Source organism: Agelaius phoeniceus, chromosome 3 (genome assembly GCF_051311805.1).
Source record: "Agelaius phoeniceus isolate bAgePho1 chromosome 3, bAgePho1.hap1, whole genome shotgun sequence".
NCBI lineage: Eukaryota > Metazoa > Chordata > Aves > Passeriformes > Icteridae > Agelaius > Agelaius phoeniceus.
Window position 1 is genome coordinate 84237048 of NC_135267.1, and position 25555 is coordinate 84262602.

The 25555-nt window shown below is 34.8% G+C and overlaps 1 protein-coding gene across 5 annotated transcripts in view; it reads right to left on the reverse strand.

The window, feature by feature from the left end:
• SDCCAG8 (SHH signaling and ciliogenesis regulator SDCCAG8) overlaps nt 1-25555 on the reverse strand; it is a 105946-nt gene that overhangs the window by 77292 nt on the left and 3099 nt on the right. For all 5 annotated transcript variants that reach the window (XR_013181434.1, XM_077175770.1, XM_077175767.1 and 2 more), the window contains exons 2-12: nt 20666-20827; nt 20476-20558; nt 16890-17003; nt 16374-16499; nt 15882-16022; nt 14455-14519; nt 12560-12748; nt 10371-10509; nt 7651-7803; nt 5156-5290; nt 1973-2089 (exon numbers count right to left, since the gene is read on the reverse strand). Coding sequence is in view for 4 of the 5 variants with exons in the window: in XM_077175767.1 (XP_077031882.1) it covers nt 1973-2089; nt 5156-5290; nt 7651-7803; nt 10371-10509; nt 12560-12748; nt 14455-14519; nt 15882-16022; nt 16374-16499; nt 16890-17003; nt 20476-20558; nt 20666-20827 (1424 nt within the window). In the remaining variant the exon portion in view is untranslated. The remainder of the gene's footprint in view (nt 1-1972; nt 2090-5155; nt 5291-7650; nt 7804-10370; nt 10510-12559; nt 12749-14454; nt 14520-15881; nt 16023-16373; nt 16500-16889; nt 17004-20475; nt 20559-20665; nt 20828-25555) is intronic.

A 25555-nucleotide genomic window follows, 5' to 3' on the forward strand; every position in this document is an offset into this window, starting at 1 on the left:
GACCAAAGAACAATTAATATTTGCTATTATTGCTATTCAGTGCCACATAAGATAAAACGTTTCAGGTTTTCTTTAAATACAAAGATAGATGCAATTGAACTGTTTTAGTTTTTTTTAAACAAAATAATTTGCAATAACTTATTAACATTTGTTAAAATTTGATTTAAAAATCCCCAGCCAACAGGCAACAACAGAACAAGGCACTCTAACACTCTTCTTGGGCTGCCTTTAAGACATTAAATAATCCTAGGACCTATACAGAACTTTTTGGGTTACTGGAGCCACAGCTATAAAACAGCTGCTAAATACTGAGTCTGAGAATTACAAAATTGTTTGTTTTCCTTTTCTTGAGGAACCAACAATCATATTTGAACAACACAATAACATAATTACTGAATATCTAATCTTTATCTAATTGTCTAATAATTCTTGCTGATAGGAACTCTCTCTCACATAATTTCACTTTATATCAAATTACAAATCACCACATTTCAGTGTATTCAGCTCCACAGTGATTAAAATACCAGTATGTCATCACATGAGGTTAAAATATTTTGTTAAATTTTGTAATTTGTTCAAAAGGCAATCCTCAAGCAAGTTGGAGAGCAGGATTTAAAATCCAAGATACTTCTTCAAGTATCTTATTAAACACATCCTGTTTTATTTGTATGCCAAGATTATGCCAACTCTTTTATCTGTGATATCTGTCAAGACACAGACGACAAGCCTGTTTTTTGTTTTTCAGTGTCCCTAGGCCTAAAGGATGCAGGAGTGAAAAAAAAGCAAACCTTGAGAAAAAGAACACTTTAAGACCTCTCTTCTTCTGCGCTGTATCATTTTCTATACAAGGTTGAAGGGTTATTTCACCTAATAAGCTCCTCCTTTGGATTTTACATATATTTTCATTATAACTTGAATTAATATTGCTTCCAGACTAAGCTTGTACTATTAAGTTAATAAACTTACTGTCCTACATGCAGCTTTTGAGGAATTGGTAATTAAAAATTTAATTTTTTAAATACTTCATTTTACCCCTACATATATTCTTATACAGGGAATGATCTGTTCAGTTATTTAAAAGAAAAAGAATGGTTCAAAATGTGTTGGATAGGCTACTCAAATAAAAAAAGGCATATTAAAAAAATCATCCTCATGTGCATGTTATATATATGTGTATTCAGAAGACTCTTATGTGCAAATCAAAACTTAAGAAGGAATACTCAAAGTTTGAAGTCCTAGAGAAAAATGGATAGAACCTCCAGAAAAAGGGCACTTCAAAAGATGCAGATTACACCTGTTCAAACTGTTTGCCAAGTATGTTGCAGGTTACTCTAATAATCTTTCCTACTGCATGGGATGTTTTCTTACAGACAACCTGTAAGGCATATACTGGTTTTTGTATTAATATAAATCCCAGTTTTAGATAAGCAACAGTTAATGCCAAGTGGATTTTTTTCTATTGTTATTTTTTCTAGAAGGCTACTTTTGTTTTGGATTTGTCTTTTTAAACTTTCCTATAAATCCCAGCATTCAGTAACATTGACTCTTTAAAGAAATTGGAAGATAAATGATTTTCATTTTTGGCATCGTTAGGTTATGCTTAGAGCCTTTAATGTTCTGTTAGGCTGCATGTATAGGTAATTATGTGTGGATTTATTTGTGAGAAAAAGTGTATAAACACATGTATACATTACATAGAATTTAAGTAGCTGGTATGAATAATATGATAGAGTAATTCTATATGAAATCATGGAATGAGTGATGCGCAAAACTGAACATAACCAGGGCTGAAAACAAGATTAAGATAACCAAGAGGTATTTATTTAGCAGTAAAAGCTGGCTTTTTGCCATCAATTTAAACCATTTAACAGTAATAAATGACCACTATTAGAAAAATGAATCATTCCAGCCTCTGAAAAAACCCTACTTAGGCAACTAATAACTGCAAAGTTATAGCAGTATTATCTCTTACCTGGTCCTTAATTTCAAGCTCCCTTATAGTTTTTGTTCTGTACTCTCTGAGCTCCTTTTCTGCCTCATCCTTCTTCATTTTGGTTTGATTCAACTGATAGCGCATTTCTCCACACACCTGTTAGATTACACAGACAACATGATCTGTTAGCTTGAAGAATCCATAGCCCAGGGTTTGCAATTAGATCTTTTGGTGCCCTCTACAGGTCATTGAAATGCAACATATTTTTAATTTACAGATATTTTAGGTCTACAAATGGTAAATGTTTTTTACATAGAAAGGTGGATCTGAATTCTATATATAGTCATGAACTTTGACATATGCACTACCTTCTAGATTCAAATATATTTGGATCAAGATTTTGCTAAGTATAAATGCTTATGTTATAAACATCTATCTATCTCTACAGTTAAATGACAGTTGCTGGTTTTATACTCTTCTCTCATTCTCTGTAAAATCCCAAGAAAGTCTATGTCAACACTTTCAAAACCTAGAAGTAAAGCATCTATCACGCTCCTAATTAAAGGTGTATTTTAACTTGCCAATTTTACACTGTTGAGAAAGAAATTGTTTAAATGTTAACACAATAATTTTCAAAGTTTGATCAGAGCATTACAAACTTACTGCAAACTGAAGATCAATTCTTTAAAAAAACCAGTCTAATTTAAATGGATACATGGTCCAGAAGAAATGGATCAAAGAAACATTTCAGGAAATCACTTCTACACAGGACAATTATTCTCTGCTGTTGGAGTGTTTGTTATATTACCCCCTCAATCCTTTCCATCTGGGATCAACTTCAGAGGAAATGTGAAGGGGTTAAGAGAAAGTGAAAGAAATAAAAAAACATAACAAAACCAGAAGATCACTAATCCCTTTCACATAACTTTACTGCTGTGCAGGGTTAGTCTTCCAATTTTCAATCTAAGCTGTCCCCTTTTTGTTCTTACCCTGTGCCATCACCTCCAATTTGTGCCTGTTCATTTCACCTTAATTAACCAACCAAATACATGCACATTCCTTAGTGAGAATGCAAATGTGTTTACTCATAGCTCCTCTTAGTCAACTTTCTTTCCAACTCACTCTACTTTCCTGCCTTGCTTATATTCTCTCAGCACTTGCTCCTAAAATGTACACCCTTTTAATTTGCTGCTACAATCCTCTGTGCTTCTTAAAAACATTCTCACATATTCTACAATCCAAATTAATTTATGTTTTTCAGTCTTATACCTCTTCTCATTCTCACTTTTTTTTTTCTCCTTAAAAAAAAAAGGTAGGGAAAATGTAAATATGGATACTGCAATTAAATCACTCTAGGAAAAAACTAAACCAACTGTCATAACTTTCAAGAAGTAGCATCACTTATAAATTCAAAGGACAACTTGTGAATTTAGCCATTTCAAATAACCCAAAGCAGCAAATGCTCTGAAGAACGGCAAAGTTCTAAAGCATTTTTTGAACACTAAAATATTATATGCAAGTAAAAAAAGTAAAAAAAAAATCTTGAGATGCAGCTGCAGAGCTTGCATAGCTTGCTGGATTTCTACCTCCTCCTTCCTTTATCTGAAGGATGTAACAAAATGCAACATGTCACTTCCTCCAAATGAAATTAAAAAAATACAGCAAGCCTCGCTTTCAGCTCCTCCACACACTGCACAAAGGGAATAACACAGAAGAATCAGCAGATGGTGCTGTCCTAATAATGGATTTTTCAGTCTCCTCATGAATGAAGGAAATAGAACCTCACTCCATATTTTCTTTCCCTGACTCCTGGTGCATGAAGAAAAACAATATTTTGGATAAAAATCAAAACTAGAATGTTGTTATTTGCTGGTTTTATTAACGGCAAACTGAGTCTGGAAACAAGGAGTCAGATTCACAAGCAAAGATGTCACATGGCCAATGAAATGTCAGGGTGATGCACACAGTCCTGTCAGCTCAGTGGTTGGGAAATTCCTCCAGGATTTTCAAGACTTCTCAGTTTAGTACAGGGACAGAAATAAAGTTTTCCAATCTCTCAGGACACTGAAATTAATAGACTATTGCAAGGTGACCACCTGTTCAACTTTGTTTTAACATGAATTGAAGCAGGGACTAGAACCACAGTATCATCTCCAGAGAGGTAAGTTCAAATTGGTAGGGTACAAAATTGTTCTTTTCGGACCAATGAATATTTGTACCTACTGCCTATTTCACCACCTCCTCACCCCTGTAAGTGGTGCTAGTGATTTGTGAACCCAGCTTGAGAGACCAAAAGTGTGTTCCAGAATTGGTAGATCAAACCATTCTGACATTTTAATATACTCATTTGTCTTACAGTTAAAATTAAGTTTCCAGTAAGTTGGGATGACTTTTTGCTGTGAATTTTCTGCAATACTTTTGCCTCTTTCTATCAGCCAGGGCAGCAGGGGAAGACAGGAACTGTTGAAAACTTTTCCTGAAATCTCTAGAGGCCTGAAAAATAAATTGCTCCTCAAATCCTTGCAGTTAACAACTGGGGAGGTAGGATGAGCCCTGGGATGATTGGTAAGAAATACAGACTTTTCAAGAGGCTGTAATAAGTTGTTTGTTTTTTTTTTTTTTCTCATGTTATGACCCCCATTAAGGCTCTAAGTGATTGAGAAATGTGCAAAAGAAAGCACCCATGAGTGATGATCTACACAAGATGCATGTTAAGCTGCAATTCTTAACTAGATGTCTTTGTAAGAGCCCTACTATCAATAATACTAAATTAAACAACATACTACATAAAAATCCAAAGGAAAGAACTTGAAAATCAGTGTTTTGATATAGCTCCCTTTATTGTAGCACTGCAAGTCCCACAGGTTGCAGTTAAGGACACTGTTGAAGTCTATACTGTCTCACTCAGACCAAGCTCAGTTCTTTACTGAAACACTGGGATAGTGTTTTAAATAGTGACCCTCATAAGCTGCAAAATAGAAAAGTTAGCTTCTGCATGACAGAAGCTTGGAAATGACTTGGTGACTTGGAAATGAAAAAGGATATTTTTTTACTCCTGCAATTAGGATAGCTGTAGTTGCCTCTGGGATGCTGAGATGAAGTCTCTACAGTTACCACACATTCCTTACCAAAACAGGAAAATGGACAAGGTAAAAATTCTCTTCTCTCAGGTCACAATGATAAGGAAAAACAAGTTCGATGCTCCTTTATAAATGTGCTTACCTTATTCATCTCCAGCTCATGAGATGCAAGCTGGCACTGTGATTCTTCTAACTGGCTAGCAAGAGAATTCTTTTCCCTTGTAATTCTCTCTATTTGGGCCTCCAGAACAGCCACATCCTTAGACAAAGCTGTCACCTGAAAAAGTCCAAGAACACTGTAATGATGCAATTTGACCAACCACAGAGCAAACTCTTGCGGAACTTTCTCCTCAAAAGCAACTGCATGTAGACAAAATACATGACATTAAAAAATGTAATAAAAAATCAAGTATGCACAATAAAAATATATCCTATATTATTAATAATAGAATATGGCTACATTATTTTATTAATGGGTTCACTATTTTTAATTTATTTATCATGCAGTAGTTTATTTGAAACTTTTCATCGACTGCACTAGTCTCCAGGACTTGTTAATATGGACAAGGTGTCAGTAACAGCTGGCTACATTAGTTTTGCAATGTAAGAGTACTATTTAACACCTTCTTATCCATCCTTATGTAGATTGATTCAAACCAAATCATGTTCCCCTAGCTAAAGAAAACTGTTGTTGCAAGCACAGATCTTAAATTAATTTTCAAGTTCAGAAAACTATAGATCAAAGCATACTGTTGTGAAAAACTCATATAGAATTAGTATATTAAAAATTCTAATGTAATTCAGATGAAATTTTGCTGGATGATTAAAAAATGTAACAATAAAACAGAGACAGTGAAACCTTCAGCTGTTTAGCCCTGAAGCTTACTAATATAAGTGGAAATAATGGTGTCTGACAGTTCTAGGTTAACTTTCAGAAATTCAAAGCCAAACCTAGTGGATTATATATTCATAACTATTTTTCACTCCTTATGCATGCACCTGATTTATCTATCATGCCAATTCGCCCCTTCAAACAAACCATTTCATAAAGTAAGCAATAAAATATTGAGATGAATCTTGATTTGATCCACATTTCTACCACATTTCTACCACTTGATCCATTTCTACCACCTCATAATCCTAAAACATAAAAGTTGTTAATCATATGTAAGTGTAAATCATTAGCATAGATCATAATTTTCTACAGTCATCACATCTCTTTAATCACCAGGCATGGCATCATCATAGTGTCACTATAAGTTGTTTAATGTATGTGCAGGGTTTATTAAAAAAAAAAGTGTACAACTATTTAAAGTGGGAATTGGTTCCAGTAAAACACATTTCAGTAGGTGATGAAATACAAACTAATGTGATGACATGGAGTGAAATATTCTACCAAAAAAAGTATGAAATGCTTGTCTAATAGGCTGTATTTTGGAGTGAATACACTGCTTTCAATCAACTCTGTAATAAATCAACTAACTTCATAAAAGGGATAACTTCTAATAGATAGCAAGAAATAAAACAAGGAATTGCTTAATAATGTCTCCAGTGGAAGATTATTTTTTTAATTTCAGTTTCCCTGGCAACAGATCACTGATGATCAGTTCACGTACTTAGAGATCACTTAGTCCCTATCACTGTGCTTAATATCTGTTTTGGTATCTGGAATTGGAGTCAAAGAAGGTTTTTTTACACACTTAAATGGTTTATTTTGCTCAGTTTGTGCTCTCCAAATTTCTAGAAATAATACATACAACTTATAAAAGAGTCCCGAAAACTAAGAAAAAGTGTTCAATCAGGAGAGAAATTGACTCTCTTGTTTTCAAACCTCCCCCATAAATAGTTGAAGATGTTGCAGATCAAACAAGTGTGAAAATCACTAATCCATTAAGTATTTGTCTCTCTACATTTCTTCCCATTTTAATCACCTTAGAAGCCTCCTCTATCACAGGCTTACTGCTATTAGCTTGAGCTTTCCTCTGGAGACTCCATTGGGCAGAAAACCCTCATGTTTTATACTCAAATTATAGCAGCATCTAGAAGCCTAAAACAAGGTTATCAAGACTATCATGATGGTCGTGGCATAAATGATGAGACAGATTCTGTCTCAGAGAGTTTATAAACATTAGTAAGAGTGAGAAAAGAAATTCCAACACATTTCTGCAGGTGGGAAAACTAAACATATGATAAGATCCCTTGGAAATTATGATATTGTAACATTAATGTATATAAAAGATCAAAGTAGCAAAGAATCCTAAATTTGACAAGTGCTAACTTCTGAATGCTTGCCATGGCAAACTAAATAATAATTTTTATTAAAAAAAACTAGGTACAAACCTTGCATCACATATTACTTAACCCTTTCTTACTCTGACACAGTGCATTAAAAATATTATGCAAACTAAAATAAAGTGCATAACACCAACCAACAACCTAGTATGTATCAAGTGACATTGCACAAAACCCAGTTATTCAAACTCAAAACATCACTTATCTACCACTGCTTTAAAGAAATGGTAGAAGTGACTGAGCTCTCACACCCAAAACTAAAAATAAAAGACAAGTAAATGAAGTTTAAAGAGGATGATGATTCTCTCATTGTAATACACAAACAGAGAAAGAACCAACCCATACCATTGCTGCCAAGTCCTCCCTTTCCTTCTTCATTTCCCGTCGCAGTGCTTCTTTTTCATCAGCCCTCTTATTTAGCTGGGCAGCCAACTCCTTCTCAAGATAATTCTTCTGTCGTTCCATCTCACTTCTCAGTTGTTCACAGTGGACTAGAGCCTAAAAAACCCCAATTTACTTAAGTGAAAGAAACCTAAAATTTTTAAACAAACATGGTATTCATTTAATAACTTCAAAGAAACCAGTTTGCTATTAGAAATGTCTTTTTTTAATGCATTTTTAATGATGTTTATACATATCCTACTGTGTTAACATCTAGAATAGGACTAACAAAATGAAAACAGATGTATATGTTTGTAGGTTTGTATGTATGTTTAAGATGCCTTACTGTAACTGAGAAATTTAATTGCTCTTAGGAATAATGACAAAGATAGAAGAATTTTTCTGTGTGTGTTTTCCAAATAAGGAGCTGTTGTAAAACTATGATTACTTGCCTTACATTTAAAATTTGAAATTCCTGAATGCACATCACTAGAATCAGCCTCCATATTTGACTCCTTGCAAATACAGTGGTTGCTGTCTAACTAAAGAACTGAAGGAAAAATGAATAAAATGTATGCACTTCTACTTAGTCTCCTCCTAAAGTGAATTACTGAGTGCAGAATGCTAAGAAACCATAAAGTAGTCAGTAAAGATATAAAAAAAAAAGTTTACAAATAAATTTCAGGTTTGTCAAAAATTAATTCTACTAAATACCTCATAAAGTACTGCTTAATTTCAGATGCTAAAACACAGGGTTATAGATGGGTTTTCTATCAAAAAAGAAGAAACGTAAGTTCAAGAACATTCTCAAAACACCATCTTCACTATCTTCTAAAAAGGCTGGGGGAAAAAAGAAGATATTTATCTATTTATGCTGCTGTATCTCTGCCAAAGTGTAGAATTTGAGTGTTATGTCAGTTTAAATCATAAATACACTACTCCATTACAAGTAAATCCAAATATTCAAAGTACCCTGAAGGGAGCTTTGTTAGCCTACAAGTAAACTAGATTTAATTTCAACATTCCACTGATATCCAACATATTCTGTTTCAAAGAAGCTAGAGTAACCTCCCTTAAGGAATTCTAACTTATTACCCTTCATTTTCAAATTAATTTTTCTTAACTGCTTTTTTTCTTTCACTCAAAGCCAGTCCCTTGTGTTCAATTTCTTTGGCTTTGTTCATGAGGGGAGCAAGTTAAACCACGATTTTTAGAGACTGCTCTAACAGTTTCCATTAGTTTTATGGCAATTCTGTGGGATCCTCTTCAGGCGAGAGAATCCCTCTCTTATGGCATTGAATCCTTTTCTGTAGGAAAGAATCATCAACTTCAGCAAACAATTGCCTGCATAAAACTGCTGCAGCTTGGTAGACATCCAAACCAATGCACTCTAGAAGAAAGCAGTTGCATTAGTTGCATTTCAAGAAGAAACGTGTATTTTGTTAGCTCCACTGTTCTGACTACACAACGAGCACTGCAAACAATTATTTATGACATTTGTGTCAAAAATATATTCCTGATTTTGCTTCAACTTAAACATAACATATTTCCTTCCTGCTCTATGCAATAAGCAAGAGGCCAAAAACTACAGAGACAACCAAAAGACAAGAAGAAATGGTGGTTTTAAATGATAAGCACCTGAGGTTAGACTTTGTGACAACAGGCTGATGAAATTGCAATTATAATATTTAAAAGCTTGATGTGTTAATTCTCACTTCTGTTACATGGAATCTTCTATGGGATTCCATGCTAGTTATCAAGAAAAACAGCACTTGAGAGTACAATAGGACAGGGCAAAAAAAGGATGATTTGTACTTATCAAGAGGTATACCAGTACTTGTAAAAAGGCAAAATTAATGCCTTTTATAAGTAAAATTTTTTTTCCTGTTCTTTCATATTAAAACAGTTTTGGGGCATGAAAAAATACCAGACTACTATTCAGCCTTGAAGACAAACCGGTAGCACTTTACACAACCCTACAAGCACCCACTCTTCACTTACAGCACTGGAATAAATAACACCAATTTTATCAATCTTGTTTGCATTCAATTACAAAAACCAAAACAAAGCAACCCTCTCTCAATTCCACAGTAATTCACTAATAGTACAGTAGATGTCACTAACTATCAAGGAAATAATTTAGGTGAATATAGGTTGATTGTGTACAGGGCTAACACAAGCATTAGATCAAAACTGGTTTTATCACTATTATTTACATAACACCAGAAGCTTAGACAAGCTTAGCACTAGACAAGACTTCTCATCTTCAAAGAGCTCTGATAGTCAATCAGTTCTTGCACTGCTCTCATCTGAGGCAAAAAATAACTGTTTGTAAGCATTTTAACTATTCTTTCCAGAGTAAGCCAGAAGGGTGATGTCAAAATTATCCTCTTACATATCATGAATATCTTTGAAAATTCTACAACTCAATTTATATCATTTAGCTGTGAAAGTACATCAATTAAAAAATGCAGCACTCCCCATAGTATTGATGAGAATTTAAGAACTTGAATACAGAATTCCTATTACTGCTCAGACACAGTCACTTGGTGCAGGTGTTTTAAATCTACATTATATTAAAATATGACAAAAGTCTTATGCATGCATTCTCTCATTAGCATGAAAACTAATTAATATTTAATAGGTTGGAACATTAAAAAGCTCTAATTTTGTGATGGATTTACCTTTGTTTTTTCAAAATTGGCCTCTTCTGCCATTTGCACAGCATGTTCAACTTGCTTACAAGCATTAGATTCTCTTTGCTGCATCTCTTTTATGCTTTGTCTCACTGAAACAAGTGCATCCATCAAGTCATCTCTTTCTCTGCATATTAAAACAAAAACCAAACCAGATATTTCTATTTCTTTTTGTATGAGAAAAAACCCCAAACAACAGGTATACCAAATATAAAATACATACAGATGAAAGGTTTAAGCAAAGTGGTAAGCAACGCAAGACTAAAACTCACGAGTGAAAGACAACATACTGCAAGCTTGGCAGATACTGAAAATATCATTTGCTTGACAACCAGTCCTTCATTTTAAAAGGATGGACCATTAGAGAAACTGCCAGTGAAGACAGCAGATCTCAAATCATTAATGTATGGAAGCTGAGCACATTCTGTTGATGTAACAAAATGGGGATCCATGCAAATAATAAAAAAAGGCAATATGGAATTACACTTTCATTAAATGTAAAAGAGGGAAAAAAATAATAAAAAGGAAGGGTTAGGTTCAACAAGTAATCTCAAAGTATATCAAATAACAATCTAAATCCATTTGCTGCAAACTGGAACTAAGCCAAACAATAGGACACCTGGATTCTACAACTCTTCACTAAAACACTAAAATCTGTACTAAATGGTAAAGCAGACTTGGTAAAACTGTAGTACTTAACCTCATCCTTTCACTATTTTGATATATTAAAAGTTTTTAAATTAAGTTTTGTCTGTTGTCTGTGGTTTAGGTGCAGGTCAAGATTCTGTCTGAAAACTGTTGTGTTCTTAATGTTGTGTAAAATGGTAACATATTTTTTTGTGTTTGCCAGGGACCTAGCAGTCATACGTTGAAGTTTCATTTCATTTTTTCAATTGGATAAAGTTCCTTTGAAAATTCCTGCTGAAATACCCTTGTTTTTAATAAACTGCACAAGCAGAGGTAGCTTTTAATTTTTTTTTAAACCTCCAAATGAAGTAACGATTTAAGATAAATAAAGAGGTCAATTCACATCTTTTATTTCAAGCTCACCGTAATATAAGAGAACAAGAATGTGCTGATTTACAGTTTGTTCATATTTTCCAACATCTGTGACAAATAATTACTTTTGTTACATAAGTAGATTTTGAAACATGACTTCTCAGCAATAGAGCTTTGCCAGAAAATTTTTGGACTTGCTAATAGAAAAAAATACATAAATCCTGACAATAACTATCTAGTGCAGAGGGATAGTGCCCACTTGACCAAGTACATATATGTTCTATGCCCCTTCAGTCTCCCTGCTTCTAATTGACCCACTATTCCATCTCAGGCTCATTTAATACTTCAGAAATTCCAAGAAACTTCAGATATCTGACAATAAATAGATGGCTATTTAACAAACTTTGAGAAAGTTGCAGTATCCTATCATTATTACTAGCAAGTAGAAAGGGAGAGTTTTTTTGAAGATAAATTGACTGTCAGAATTCCTTAAGGAAAATAATTTTATGTTGGGATCCCTGAATTACATATATCCAACCTATATAGCTGTGATTTAAAAAAAATATATAAATAAAAGCTATATTTTTTTTAAAAGGGTGCAAGAAATAATTTCATTTATTTTTGTCCAATAGAACTTCTTTTCCCTGTCTTATTGTAGTCAGGGTGCTACAGGTGTTAGGGGTAGGAAATGCATCCTACCCCAAGCACACAACCTATTGTTGATGTATCTAAAAAGTTCCTCAGAGGTAAAGAGAATAAAGTGGAGCCAGAAAATCTTCCAACTACATAATTATAATGAACTGTTGCAAGAAATAATCAGTCAAAATGCATGGACTTGCACAATATTTGTGCTGACAGAGTGAAGGACTTGTTTGTACAAAAAGTACAGGAAACAGACTGTAAATTGTCTCATTATCTGGTCAGCCCAATGTATCATAATTACATTATAACAACTAAAATTCTTTCCCACTTGAAATAAGCAGCAAAGCTATTGCGGATTTTGAAGTGATTGGCACCTACACTCACTGATTTCAGCATTATGACTCCAGCTTGGGAGTGTATTGTTCCAGAAATGCACATCTCTCTACGAATGTAACCCAACACACTGAGACTTGAAAGGTTTAATGCAAGCAGCCATGGCCATATTTCCAACACAAATCCATACCCCCAGTACCTACCTGGTCAGCCTCTCGATGGTCTGCACGTGGACATTACAGTGAGTCTGTGCAAGAATGGCCTCGTGCTGGGCACAGTTCAGGCACAGACCACCAACCTGGCCAGAATTTCTGGCTGCAAACAGTGACTTCTGGTGTTTCAGCCTTCCTTCCAAATCTTTGCATGTCTTCTGAGATTCTGAAAGGTCTTTTCTAGAAAGAAGAAATTTTTGAAATTAGATATTTCTACAAGTCATATTCACATACAACTACAAATGTTACCTAGAAAGAACTGTAAGAATCTCTGTAATGAACAGTATTTTACACATTTCAGTAGGGTAAGGAAGACTTTAACAGAGAAACAACAGTTGAACTGCCCAATCAAAATTATTAATAGACAAAACAATACTGTGTGAATTTATTTCTTTCCCGATATCATCAGAAAATATTGAAGTTAAACAGAAATTTATTAGATGAAAAACCTGTAGGCTTACATTTTGTCTGAATGGAGTATAATATTCATTATTAGCAAAAAAAAATCAGCTGTATAAATATTTAAATACTCCAACAATTTTCTGTTTCTGTTATTAATAACATCACTAGCTTCCTATTTATTCTCTACTCCCTAGACAAGAAATCAGCACATCACTCAGATCCAGCAATATACAAAACCTGAGGCCAAACACATGTGCAGAAAAACAGGCTAAGTTTTTTACTTGTCTCCAAAATTTTTACCAGGTGCTCTGAAGAATTTTCTCCAGAATTTCCAAGCATGTGTCAGGCTGGGGAGATCGCAAGCAATAGGAATGTTAACATCAGGAAGTTCCAGACAAACGCACACTGTGCACATATAGATCAATTTGACAAATTGTGCAATGAATCCAAAGCTTTGGGTTTGTTATGCAGGCCATCTGGGCAGCACACACTCAGGAAGTCTGACACATTCTGCTTGCATTGGATTTACTGTGCACATGATATATACACTGCGTGCATTCTTATTTCCATCTGGAAAATCTTCTGTGCACTTTTTCCAATTTTAGTAGTCGGTCTATTGCATATAACCCACTATAACCTGAACAGAATTTGCTCTGCATATATCCTTAGACAGTCATGGTGCAACAAACCTATTGTTGGAAAGTTTTGGACAGAAATTAGCAAGTCCTGTGTACATTCATCCTTGAAGTTAGAAGAGAAGAAAGAATTATATCACTGAACGTGATATAATTTGTCACTTCAATAAAGTTTAGTTTTGCAGAACTTCCTGTTTGCAAGATCATGCCTCTTAGGAGAAATCAGAGGCTGAATAATGTACTTAAGGAAATTCTGAGACAACCCCCAACAATTACTTTTGAGTAAATATAACACTTGAGGCCAAGGGGAAAAAAAAATTGGACCATAACAGCTGAAATTAAAGAATCTCCTTTACCTTCACTAAGACAACTGGCTTTGCATTTTGCAGGTTTCACCAAAGCATTCTTTTAACTTGTCTCCCTACCAATAATTCTTTTTACACACAGAACAGTCTAGCATTTTCAAAACTGTGAAACCATGATTAATTTAGGGAAAAACATGATTAAACAGTAGTAGAAAGTAGCTAATTATGGAAGTTGTCACACAAGTTAAAATTGTAACCTCTCTTTTTTCTTTGAGTGATCTATCTTACATGACCTTTCTTAGGGGAAAGAGGGTAAAAAAGATAAGATGTTTTATATTGGTACTGTTTCTGTAAAGAAGCAGTACATTCAATTTTGCTACATTGATATTTGAGAGAACTTAACAGAAAACCAGTTTTTAGGGACACTATCAGAAGACACAACATTCAGGCATTCTCTTAGTTAAATTCAGATTAAGAGTGGTTCATGCTGTTATGCAGTGACAATTTTTTTAAGGATTATTTTAAGAAAAAAAATTAACTTTACCTTAGAGACTGTATTTGAGCATCGAGGATATTGACTTTTTCTTGATAAAGAAGTTTTAGATTCTCCTTTAGAAAAGATGGGAGAAGATATGTCTTGCTTTCTTCATAACAGTCTTTACAAATAAACCTAGACTTTACCCACATTCTTTTCCCCTTAGGACATAAACCTGTTGAAATACTAGTGGCAGAGAAACCTAAGTATTTCAGTTTTCTGGAAGTCTAAAAAGTGAACAACCCTCCCATTTTTTGTTTCTAAATAAGGTTTTTTGCCAGATCCTCATATGGTAAATTGTTTCAATTCCAACTGCATTCCTCAGTTCTCTACAATGATTCATAGAAACTGATAATCATGTCTCAAGTTTGCTCTTGCTTTCCCACAAGTCAGCAGATATTAACACATAATTATTAAGAACTTGAATTACACAGACTATTTATTTATAATACAGTGAGTTACTCTTCAGATTCCTGGTGAAGAACTAGGTATATGAATCAACCACACCCATGTTAAATACAATGGTGATAACAAAACCAGATAAAGCACTACAAATTTAGCTCACTATGACACTTAGAACGAAGTTACAATCAACATGATTCTCCTGATTTAAATGTGGCAGATGAAGAAAAAAGCAATTACTGTAAAAAACTGCTTCCAAACAACTGCAGGCATCAGTGATCACTGAGGTCTTCAGCTCTAAAATAATAGTACAAAAAACCCCAAAACTATATATTTCTATTAAAAACCCCTCAAATCCCATATAATTAAAGAATTAAAGTATAAATTCCACAGTACAAAAATGCATATGAATAAAATATATCAAAAGTTTCAATTAGCCAAGTTTTTTTCCCAAAAGATAGCAAAACTACCCCACTATTTCAGAGCAAAATGAAAATTAATACCCTCCAAAAATATAGGAGGAGGCAACAATCTCTAAATTACTAGGACTCCTCTGTATCTCTAAAAGCACAAGGTGTGTAATTCATCCAAGGGAAAGCAGATTGCACAAAACTACTTTTGTACCTTACTCAGCCTGTACTGCTCCAGGAGCAGAACAACTCATTATGAAAAGAGCTTGTGTGGAGGGCTACATAAATTACACCAGCTAATTCCCACCTGCTTGGGTGCTGTGTTACTCCTAAGAATCTCCCAAGTACAGTGAAGCCATCATCTTTAAACAAGAATTATCTCTGGGAAGTTATCATCTGCAGATAGAACCTGCCATCTGTGTCTAACTGCACAATAATATTAATTAGGGCATAATGAGAAGATGAGGTTTAAGAGAATAAAATTTGAGCTCAGATTAAGGTTCAGTCAACTAAAACTTCTCCTGTGTCTGTTAAAAGGTGATCATCAGAACTGGAAAAACACCAACAACAAAACACTGAAGAGTTTTGCAAAGGTAGGAGTCTGTGAAGAAAGGTAATACCAACCAGCTCTACAGGCCATCTGGCTTTGTCTCCAGAAGCTGCTGCCACAAAAGCCTGATCTTTGTTATGTGCCAGTGAGGAGGTGACAGGCTGGTGTGTGCTGCAGTCTTTACCACCTACAGGCCAGGATTTCTGAGTATTTGCCTAAAATGAAAGTATTAATGCTTCAGTTATGATTATGCAGGCTGGTTTTTTAAACAAATTTCCTTACTTAAGTATTGAACCTTATAATCTTCAGTAGAATATAAGAACCAATAAACAATATTCATTATATTCTCCTGAACAATCCTCAGTAGAATATAAGAGCCAATAAACAATTTAATTAAGTTTGCAACCTACAATAATGATGCTACCCAAGGAAATCCATATTTACAAATTCTCATTAAATTTTGACTAAAAAATCCATTTGCAGACAACCATTTGTATACTCTTCCATAAAAATAATCTGGCCAGATCCTTGAGCACTGATTAAAGCAAGAAAAAATAAAAACTTACTGAGGCATCAAGAAGAGTTTGTTCTCTCAACATGTATTCTGCAGTTAAGAATTTCAGCTTCTGATGGAGTTCCTCATTTTCAAGTAAAACTGCCTGTTCTTGATCTTTTACCCCACACAACTCCTCCTATAGGATGAAGGAATTGCATTTAAAAGGTTCCTTAATATGGCTATCAATATTGAAATGCATCTTGAGACCAAGAGTCTAGATGAACATTTTCAGAAGTTTTAACCCTTTTAGAGAGACTAAGAATTTGCAAAAGAGAGATTTTGTATTTTTGCAGCTTAAATTGCTATAAATCTTTAAAAAAATGCTCATTTGTATTTGTAAAAATATCTTTAAAGACCCTTAAATACCAGATACCAAGAGACAGGGTAAGGGATCTACTGAACTGCATTTGGCTCAGTTTTGGTCATTACAACAATCAATCTCAAATCTAAATGTAAGCTGCTTTTAATACAGTTCTTCACATTTGGGAGATCAGGGTTTTAGTAGGTCAAATAAGTTATTTGATACCTTGTAAAACTTCACTTCTGCTTCCAAATGTTTAATGTACTGTGACTGATCAGTGATTATAGGAACAAGATCAAAAAGGGCTGGTAAGTCTGCAGGCACAGCTTCTGGGGGCTTCTGAAGGAAGTAAAGAACAACATGTGTTATGTTCTGATTTTCCATTATTGCAGTAAGATCTTGCTTGCACACAGAATACAACCTACAGTTTTCTGGTAAGGCTTCAAAATGCACACAGAGTTGTTAATGTTCATGTTCATAGTTAGTATGAACTAACAGTAGTTCATACTTCTGAAGGAAAACAAGTATCTTTATGCATATCCCTATTTTTGAAACTCACACAATTCTAACACCTATGATTTTGGATCACAAACATGCCTTTTTGTGCAAAAATATTCCATTATATATTTCCTAAATATAATTGAAGTCTAAAAAAGATCAAAGATTCAGAAACCTACATCATTGTTTTTTAATATTACTTTTGAAATATTCACCTTTGCAAAAAAAAGGCCAAAAAAACCCAAACCAAACCTGAACAAAAACCCCACACAGCAAAATAAAAAAAGCAAACCAAGTCGCTAATGGCCATTACATGTACTAGTTATCTTATCTACAGGTTCTGCCAACAATGCATTAAAATTCCTTGTCCAATCCTTATAAAGGTAAAGTCCTTAAATTAGGATGAGATGAAAGTTTCTAGCGACAAAAACCTTGTAATCCAATTATACAAATATAAGTATTGGCTTATAAAGAGGGGGACATTCTTGAGATATCTGGAACCAGGATTGCAAGGACAAATGGAGGATACCCAGAACTATCTGAAAAAACATCCCTTTAGAGAAGGAATTCTAAATTTGCCACATATTCTGCCTAGCTCAGTAGACATAAGCTCCATGTTCTATTGACTCAGAATTCATCCTGATTTAAATCCTTAATCCTAAGTACTTTATAAATTAAAACAAAAAAGGAACCACGCTTGTTAAAGTATATATAATATAGCCTTGATAATATTTGTAAGTCATCTGTTTCTCTGGCTCCTATTCAGCCATCCCTCTTCTCTGAAAATGTAATGAACACCTTGCAGCTGAGACCTCCAGCTGCCTCCCTGACAAGATTACACCACAGCAATGTTAGAAAAATGTGGAAAAACTCCATTTCTATTCAAATTATTTTTCACTGAAAAACAGTTCTAATGTTTAAACTGAGAAACATCACTGTAATGTAAACAATAGTGTTAAGGAATTTTTCACTAAAAAGAAAATAACAGGTAGTGTATTTTTTCAACACAAAAAGATCTCTGTGATTTTCTTTTTACATTTTTAACAACATAATTGTTATAAGCTGACTGTAAATTGATTTGGGATTTTTTAATGAATGTTCTCACAATATAATGTGCAAGAGGGTGAAAGAACAGAGGTCAGAAGAGGCATGATTTTAAATCTTGCCAAATATTAAAATCAGAACTGAAAGACACATCTGATCAGTATGAATTACCAAACAATTATGCCAGAGTCTTGGAAATGCTGTTCACACTCAAATACTTAATACTGAAATGGATTTATAAAATATAAATGCTTAGCAGCTCTAGAAGCCAGCATTCAGCACGGTGACAAATAGTTTTGCCAGCATCACAAATAATTTGGCCCCACCTTGTACTTTCCCAGAATGTCTCAAATCTCAAGCATCTAAACCACAGAATTACAGAAACTCTGCCATCCTATAAACTGGCAGGAGACAACAGGAATTCATCACATCTCCAGCTATAAGAACAGTGTCAGGAACAGAGGTTGGGTGCAGCTAGGTTAGCCAAAACCCAGCTGGCAGAGCTGCATTGTTATATGAAGCAGTCTTGCTGGGCCTTGACCTCAGGTGATAAAGTGTAGGGCAAAAGGAAAATTTCTGCACAACCATCTGGGTGTAATCAGAAGGAAAGGATTTAATAATTTGATGTCTATTGCAACTTTAATCTATGGGAAAGAAAAGGGAATTTTGTTGCAACAATATTATTTATATGTGTGAAGTGTGGTAAAGGTTACTAAAGTGTATAATTTTTGTGAAATGTTATATTTAGCTGTAGATCCTGCAGTCATTTAGTATTCAGCAGTGATCAGGTATTTCAGCATCACTCAAAGCAAAAGGTTAAGGTTACTCATAATCTAAGTTTGCTTTCCTTGACCTTTGGAAAATTGGATTCTTTTTATACAAGAAGCATTTCTGCAGTGTCCAGTAAATCACCAGACAAACTCATATTTTATGAGGGCTTGGGCTTATTTTTGGTGTGTGAGCACTTTTGCAGTTCAACATTTTTTTGAGCTTTACACGTGGTTGCCTTCAGAACACTTTCATATCCTCAAGCAGATGGAGGACAGCTGCAAAGGAGAGTAAAGCCACCACTTCACAGAATGTCTCTCACTGGAAACTTCAAGAGGAAAAAATGGGGCAATGCTGTACCAATACAGTAAATTCTCATTTTTTTCTTTGTTAATTCCTTCATTCTTTGATCCTCTCCCTGAAAGCACTATCCCAAGTTTCTTAGATAAAAGTATTCAATTTTTTAAATTCTCCACTCTAATAAAACTTCCCAATATGAATAGAAAACTTCACCAAAGATGGAATAAAAGATTTTTTCCCTCCCTTCCAAGGCTAAATACAAACTGATACCAATTCAGGTCATGCCAAGCCATCCAATGATCCATCAATCCCTTGAGCTACAAAACACTAACTCTTTCCTATGCCATTATGAGGCAAAATACTTGGCAGGACAACCATACTAAACTCATGGGTCATAGAACACTCAAAGTTAAATAAAATTCCTTAACATCAGGACAGCAGAGCTATGCTCATTACACAGGCTGAAAGCAACACAGCAGGAATACAGCTCTTAGATTATTCTGCTGTTAACTTTGACAGCAAAGAGCTGCTTGTCTTGCTTTAGTATAAGCCAAAAATATTCAGTGTAGGCCATCAAAAGATAAAACCGCAGCAGTGCCTTTGAATTATTTTTCTGTGGAGATCCTAGCAACTCTCAGCTGCTCTGTAACTGAACAGTGCATCACACGTACTGTGGTGCAGGTCTGCTTCAATGAAGCAGCATCTGAGAAGCCCTTGTAGGGGGCTCCTTGTAAGGGAGTAAACAAACTTTGACAGAGACCACTGCATTTTGGCAGAGAACTACAAAACCTGTTTTTGCATGAACATCTCTAACTCTTCCAAGAAAAAGCATAGTTAAAGCATAAGAAGGACACTGAGAATCCTTAAGGATTCACTAAGAATCCTACAGTCAAAGGAAAAAAGAGTCTGCTTTTTCAGAAATTTTTCTTTGTTGTCTATTCCAAGTGTTTTCAAAATGAAAAGAATGGATGACCACACTACATGGTCAACAAAAAGAGGAGAAAAGTATAAACCCTGTATTACAGATTCCTTTTTCTTCCATTATGGTCATAAGGATGCTAAGTTTTGGTCATAGCCTCAGTAAGCTCCCGTATTTAAGACTGTTAAAATGATTCAATGTTTCCTTTTTTCTCTTTATACTATAAAATCAACATGCATGCCATTTATTCAAGCAACACAAATGAAACCAGAAGAAACTTACATGGAATGAACTTTTCCTTCTTGAGGGAGACTCTTCACTTTCCATTCTTTCTTGGTGTTGCAACAAAATTTTAAGTTGGTTAACTAGGAAGAGATAAAAACCATTATAGCCAATAAATAATTACTTTTTTCATTGAAATTAGTATAATTTCTAACAATGCTTAAATCATTTGCTTTCAGAGCAGTCTTACCTGCATGACTGTGTTGCAGTTCCTGACTGGCTTCAGTCCCACAGTCATCACTCGCCCTGTCTGCATTGCCACTCTCCTCATCCACAGAGGACTGGTCAAATCCAGCGCCATCACCTTTTGCCAAGGCATGTTTCAGTTGAGAGATGCTTTCACTGGCACGCTCTAAAAAAAACCCAACCACATCATTAGCCACAAGAAACAACAAAAAAGAAAGGATTTACTGGCTATTATTTTAAATGGGAAAAAACATGAGAGGACTACAAGCATTCAGCATGTGGTCTAGCTTGACTACTTGACCTAAACTCAGCCATTGGAAGCAATTATCTAATGCAAAGAGCCAAAAAAACCCTACCATATTTGAAAAATATCTTAGCCCCTCAATACATTAGGACTTTGCAGCAGCACAATAATATACTTGACCCTATATAATAATATACTTGACCCTAAAATATTTCCTAGCACATGCACCTTCCATACTTTTCAATGAACCTAAAGCTCATGCTATATTTTCTACAATATGCAGGATTGGAAACCAAGAAAAATGTTTTTGCATTTTAGCGATGCCACCTCACATTATTACAAAGCAACATGTCACCCTGAGTAAATAAAGTAATAACTCAGAAAACCAAGCCACCATAAAATAGTTATTTAATAAAGACCAATGACTTCTGAACAGTGTGAAAAATAAATAACAACACACATTATTCTAGAAAAAAGACCCAACAAACACAACAGAAAACCTCTATCCATATAAATATCAATATTTTCAAGAAGGGATTTACTGACAGATGATACAATAGAGGTCTTATCTAATGTTCAATATATTTTTTTCCTTGTATTCCTTTCTAAATTTTTTCTTTGATTCAGCTGACTTCACAAAAATCAAGCATATTTTAACCAGTCAAAATTTAGTAAAAGAAACTCAAATACCATTTACAAGGCAATGACTCAGAAAAGAAGGGTTTAGGTCAAATATTTGACTTTTGGCATACTTAAGCTCTTCATCCTTTCTTGAGCATTCCAGGATGCTGTGAGGGCGGAAGAGCTAATTGAGAAATGGCAGAAGTATCTCACTGATGCAATGGCTTAGATTTAGCAAACTATGTTGCCAAGAAGTGTTCAATGTCATTTAAGTTGTCATGTGGTGTGTCATCTGAGAGCATTAAAGTTCCTTCATTTCCCCATTCCCTGTAGATGTCTGCCAGAGAACCCCAGAGTACCAGTATTTGCTCCCTAGCCAAGGGACAAACAACAAAACAAACCAAACCAGAACCAACCAAGCCCATATATATTGGTTTTCCCAGAACTTCTCTCTCTTTGTAGTATTACAGCTTCTGAACTCCAAGCTATTACTTCATCCATAAAGATAACAGAGATCTTCTTACACTCAGTCCTCTTTCCCCATAAACATACAGGCCAGTAGTAGTGAAACACAATAAAACCATTATCAATGGCACACTGATGCCAATTTTTTTTTACTACACTTTCTTGCCTCTGAAATAATGTCACCATATTCTGGAAAGTGTCATCAAGTATTTCCTTGAATATCTTAAATGCTTGCATATTTTCAAATTACTAACATTGCTGTCATAGGCAAAACACCACTGGGAAACTGGGAATTAGGAGGTCCCAGTGGTGTGGCTTTTCAGATACAAAAGATCAAACATTCACTTCAGTAAGAGTTGAACTAGATGCCTAAAAGGGAATAAATACATTACAGTACTTTTTATTTCCAAAGTAAGGTACATAATTTTGGGCATTACGATAAAAGATTATACACCAAGGAGTGGAAAGACTATGTTTGTTGTTTCTAACAATGTCAAAATATTATTTTTAAATATGAAAGAAATTTTAAAAAACCACTGTGGATGCAAACTACAGGACATAGAACATGATTAATTTTTTAATCAATTCAGAAGCAATTAATTTTTAAGTCTTCCCAATTCAGTTTCAGTTAAGCTACTCCTGTAATAGTATATTTTACAGAAACATGGCCTCAGTGAAAACATACTTCAACACCTGTTCACATGCAGCACTATGATTTGCATATCAAAATCAATCAGCACCTGTCTTTTCAATGTCTTAACAAGACTCTATAAATAAAATCCAAACACATATTCTTGTTCTATGCTAAAACATCATTGAATTGCTATTTCCTATTGGAACAGCTGATGATATAATTGAATTTGGGCTCATGTGGATTGAAACTTTAAAAAAATCACACAACTTACTATTAAGCCCTTTGGTTTTCAGTGTTCAAAGGATCTGAGATGATTATGAAAAATGACAAGCTAGCACCCAAATCCGATGGATCAAACTCAATACATTAAAAAAAAAAATCACTGTAACAACAATTTGACATTGAAGTCAAAACAGGAAAAAAAAAACCCAGAAGGCATTGAACCAGTTTAGCATTGCCTAAAAAAGAAAGGTTTTCTCAGGCACTGCACAGAACTCTTTAAAAAGACTACTTCTTTAAATGAAAGCACCAAAGCTACCTCATTCATGGACTTGGAAATGCCATAGAAAATACTCTGGGAGCAAAAGAATCCATCATCCAAAACAACAGAATTGCCTGAAAGACATGGAAAATACCTCCAGCTGGTAGAATCATTAAGCAGCATAAATTGAAGAAATCAAATGGCAACTCTATGAAAAGGTTGTTATAAGTGTCACCCAAACCTAACAGTCCAGTTCTAATAATGCCTACAAGAACATGAAGTTACTGGCTATAAATTCAACAAACAGCATCACTTGCTGATATCTCATGGTTCCCAATCAGCAAATAGCCTTAGAAAATTAGAGAAGGAATTACACTGATTCTTTAGGTCTTAAAAAAACCCTGTAGAATTTTTGTGAAACAGTAACTGACAAAACAGACAATTACAGACAAAACACTACTGTGCAAGCAGAAAGATTATAGCCATTTTAAAGAAAACTTTCCTGTCCAAAATTAGATCAACACTTGCTTCCATTGACAGCTAAAAACCTAAAATATTATACCATATATCTTTTCAGTCAAGTAACTGCTGAAAAATACTGAAACTGAGAATTTGGTTATAGGGCTTTTTGTATTTAGCACATCTTGGAACTTTATTTCCCATTCTGACATCCAGCTCTTCTTTCTTGGCTGCCAAACACAGGCATGTTACTGTGGAAATAACACACTATATGGCAGTTTTGAGACTAAAAGTATCCTGTCTATCACTACCTGTGCTGCTAGGATTTTACATGCAGCAATGAGCAATACCGGGCTGTTCATTAGTCAGGCCTCAAAAGATCCCAAGATGTGTGAAATGCTCAGCTGTTCCAAAATAATTAATCCTTCTGCTTTGGTTTCTTGGTCTCTTTTTTTATAAGAAATAGGTAATTTTCAGCATAACTTTTACCAAGCTATCATCTTTAAAAGCACAGCTGCAGCAGTCATTGTCACAAGTTTCTACACCAGCCCTTTCTACAGAGCATTTGCCTAAGTTATAGAAACCCTCACATGTGAAAACCTTATTGCCAAGTTCCTTGTGGCAGATTCTCCACCTTTCAAAGAACATTTTATGTTCAGAAGAATACCTAGAAACACCTGCCAAATAAAAATAAAAAGCCTAAGCAAAAAAAACCCATTAAGAATGTAATTCTAAGCTGCTTCAGTGTGACAGCTAACTTGTAGCAATGGAAACTGGGACACATACTCACTTTTCCTGAGGTGGCTTTGACTTCCCATCTCTCCTGTTTTATTTTTGGAACTGAATAAAACAGCCATAAAATGAAACTTTATTCAGAAAAGTCTTATCGTGTCATCTGTTTCTCTTAGCGTTTGCATCTCCATTCTCTGAAATTATGTAGGACACTGCACTCAGCAATGCAGTGGAATACAGAATGTAATTTCCACAATATCCTAAGACAGACTTGAGGTAGACAAGTTTATCAGGCTCAGTAACAATCCTAAAAAGGATTGTTTGCCCCTCCTTTGCTCCTGCTCTTCCACTGTCTCAGGTCCAACAGTGAGCCAGCGCTCTTTATTCAAGAGGCAGAAAACTCAACATAAAAATAGAAGCTAATAGTTTTCTGTTCAAGAAACCAGAAATATACTAGAAACAAAGAACTGGACTCTAAATAGCCCTCCCAATTTACTGCTATTAGGAGAAAAGGGGAAAGCCACAGGAGGGCATCACACTCTGCTCTTGGCAGTGGTGTAGTAGAAGGCCCATTGGACATTTACATTATGCCTGTCAATTTTCAGTTATTAATATGAATACAGCATATATGAGCTCACCACTCATTCTCATTTACAAAATACCTCTACTCCCTTGAGAACTTCTTATTAGAAATATTATCTCCTAAAGATTTTAAGGTTCATTTGAAATTGTCTCAATTATATGAAAGTTTACATAGTAACCTAATAACCCCAACTGTACAAATACCACCCTTTTAACTTAGCACTACACATAGTACTAAAAACACAGAGCATTAAAGATTTTCATTATACAAGGTCAGGAAAAGCTACATTATAGAACCTCTGTTATTTATCAAAGCCTCTCTGTTGAGCTCTAAGACCAGTTAGGTCTTAAGCAGGTTTTTTTGGTACAGCTTTCTGCCCTCTGGCCAACAGACTCAATTTACTGAACACTCAGGCTCCCTGTCTTCTGAGGGATTTCCTTTTGCAACAAAGGACACTGCCTTGAAATAATCAGTTGCTCTTTCAGAACTTAACCACCTTTCCATCAAACTGAGTAAGGCTGTAAAGAGATTCTTCTGGTGTCCAGCATGGGTGGAGAAAACCTGTTGCCATGATCTCAGCCTGCATCCAGATAATGTCAGGCATTACAGGCAGGTTAAGAATGCTGTTTTTCAAGAACATTAAATAATGCCCAAAGCATGCCACCTAAAATTGCA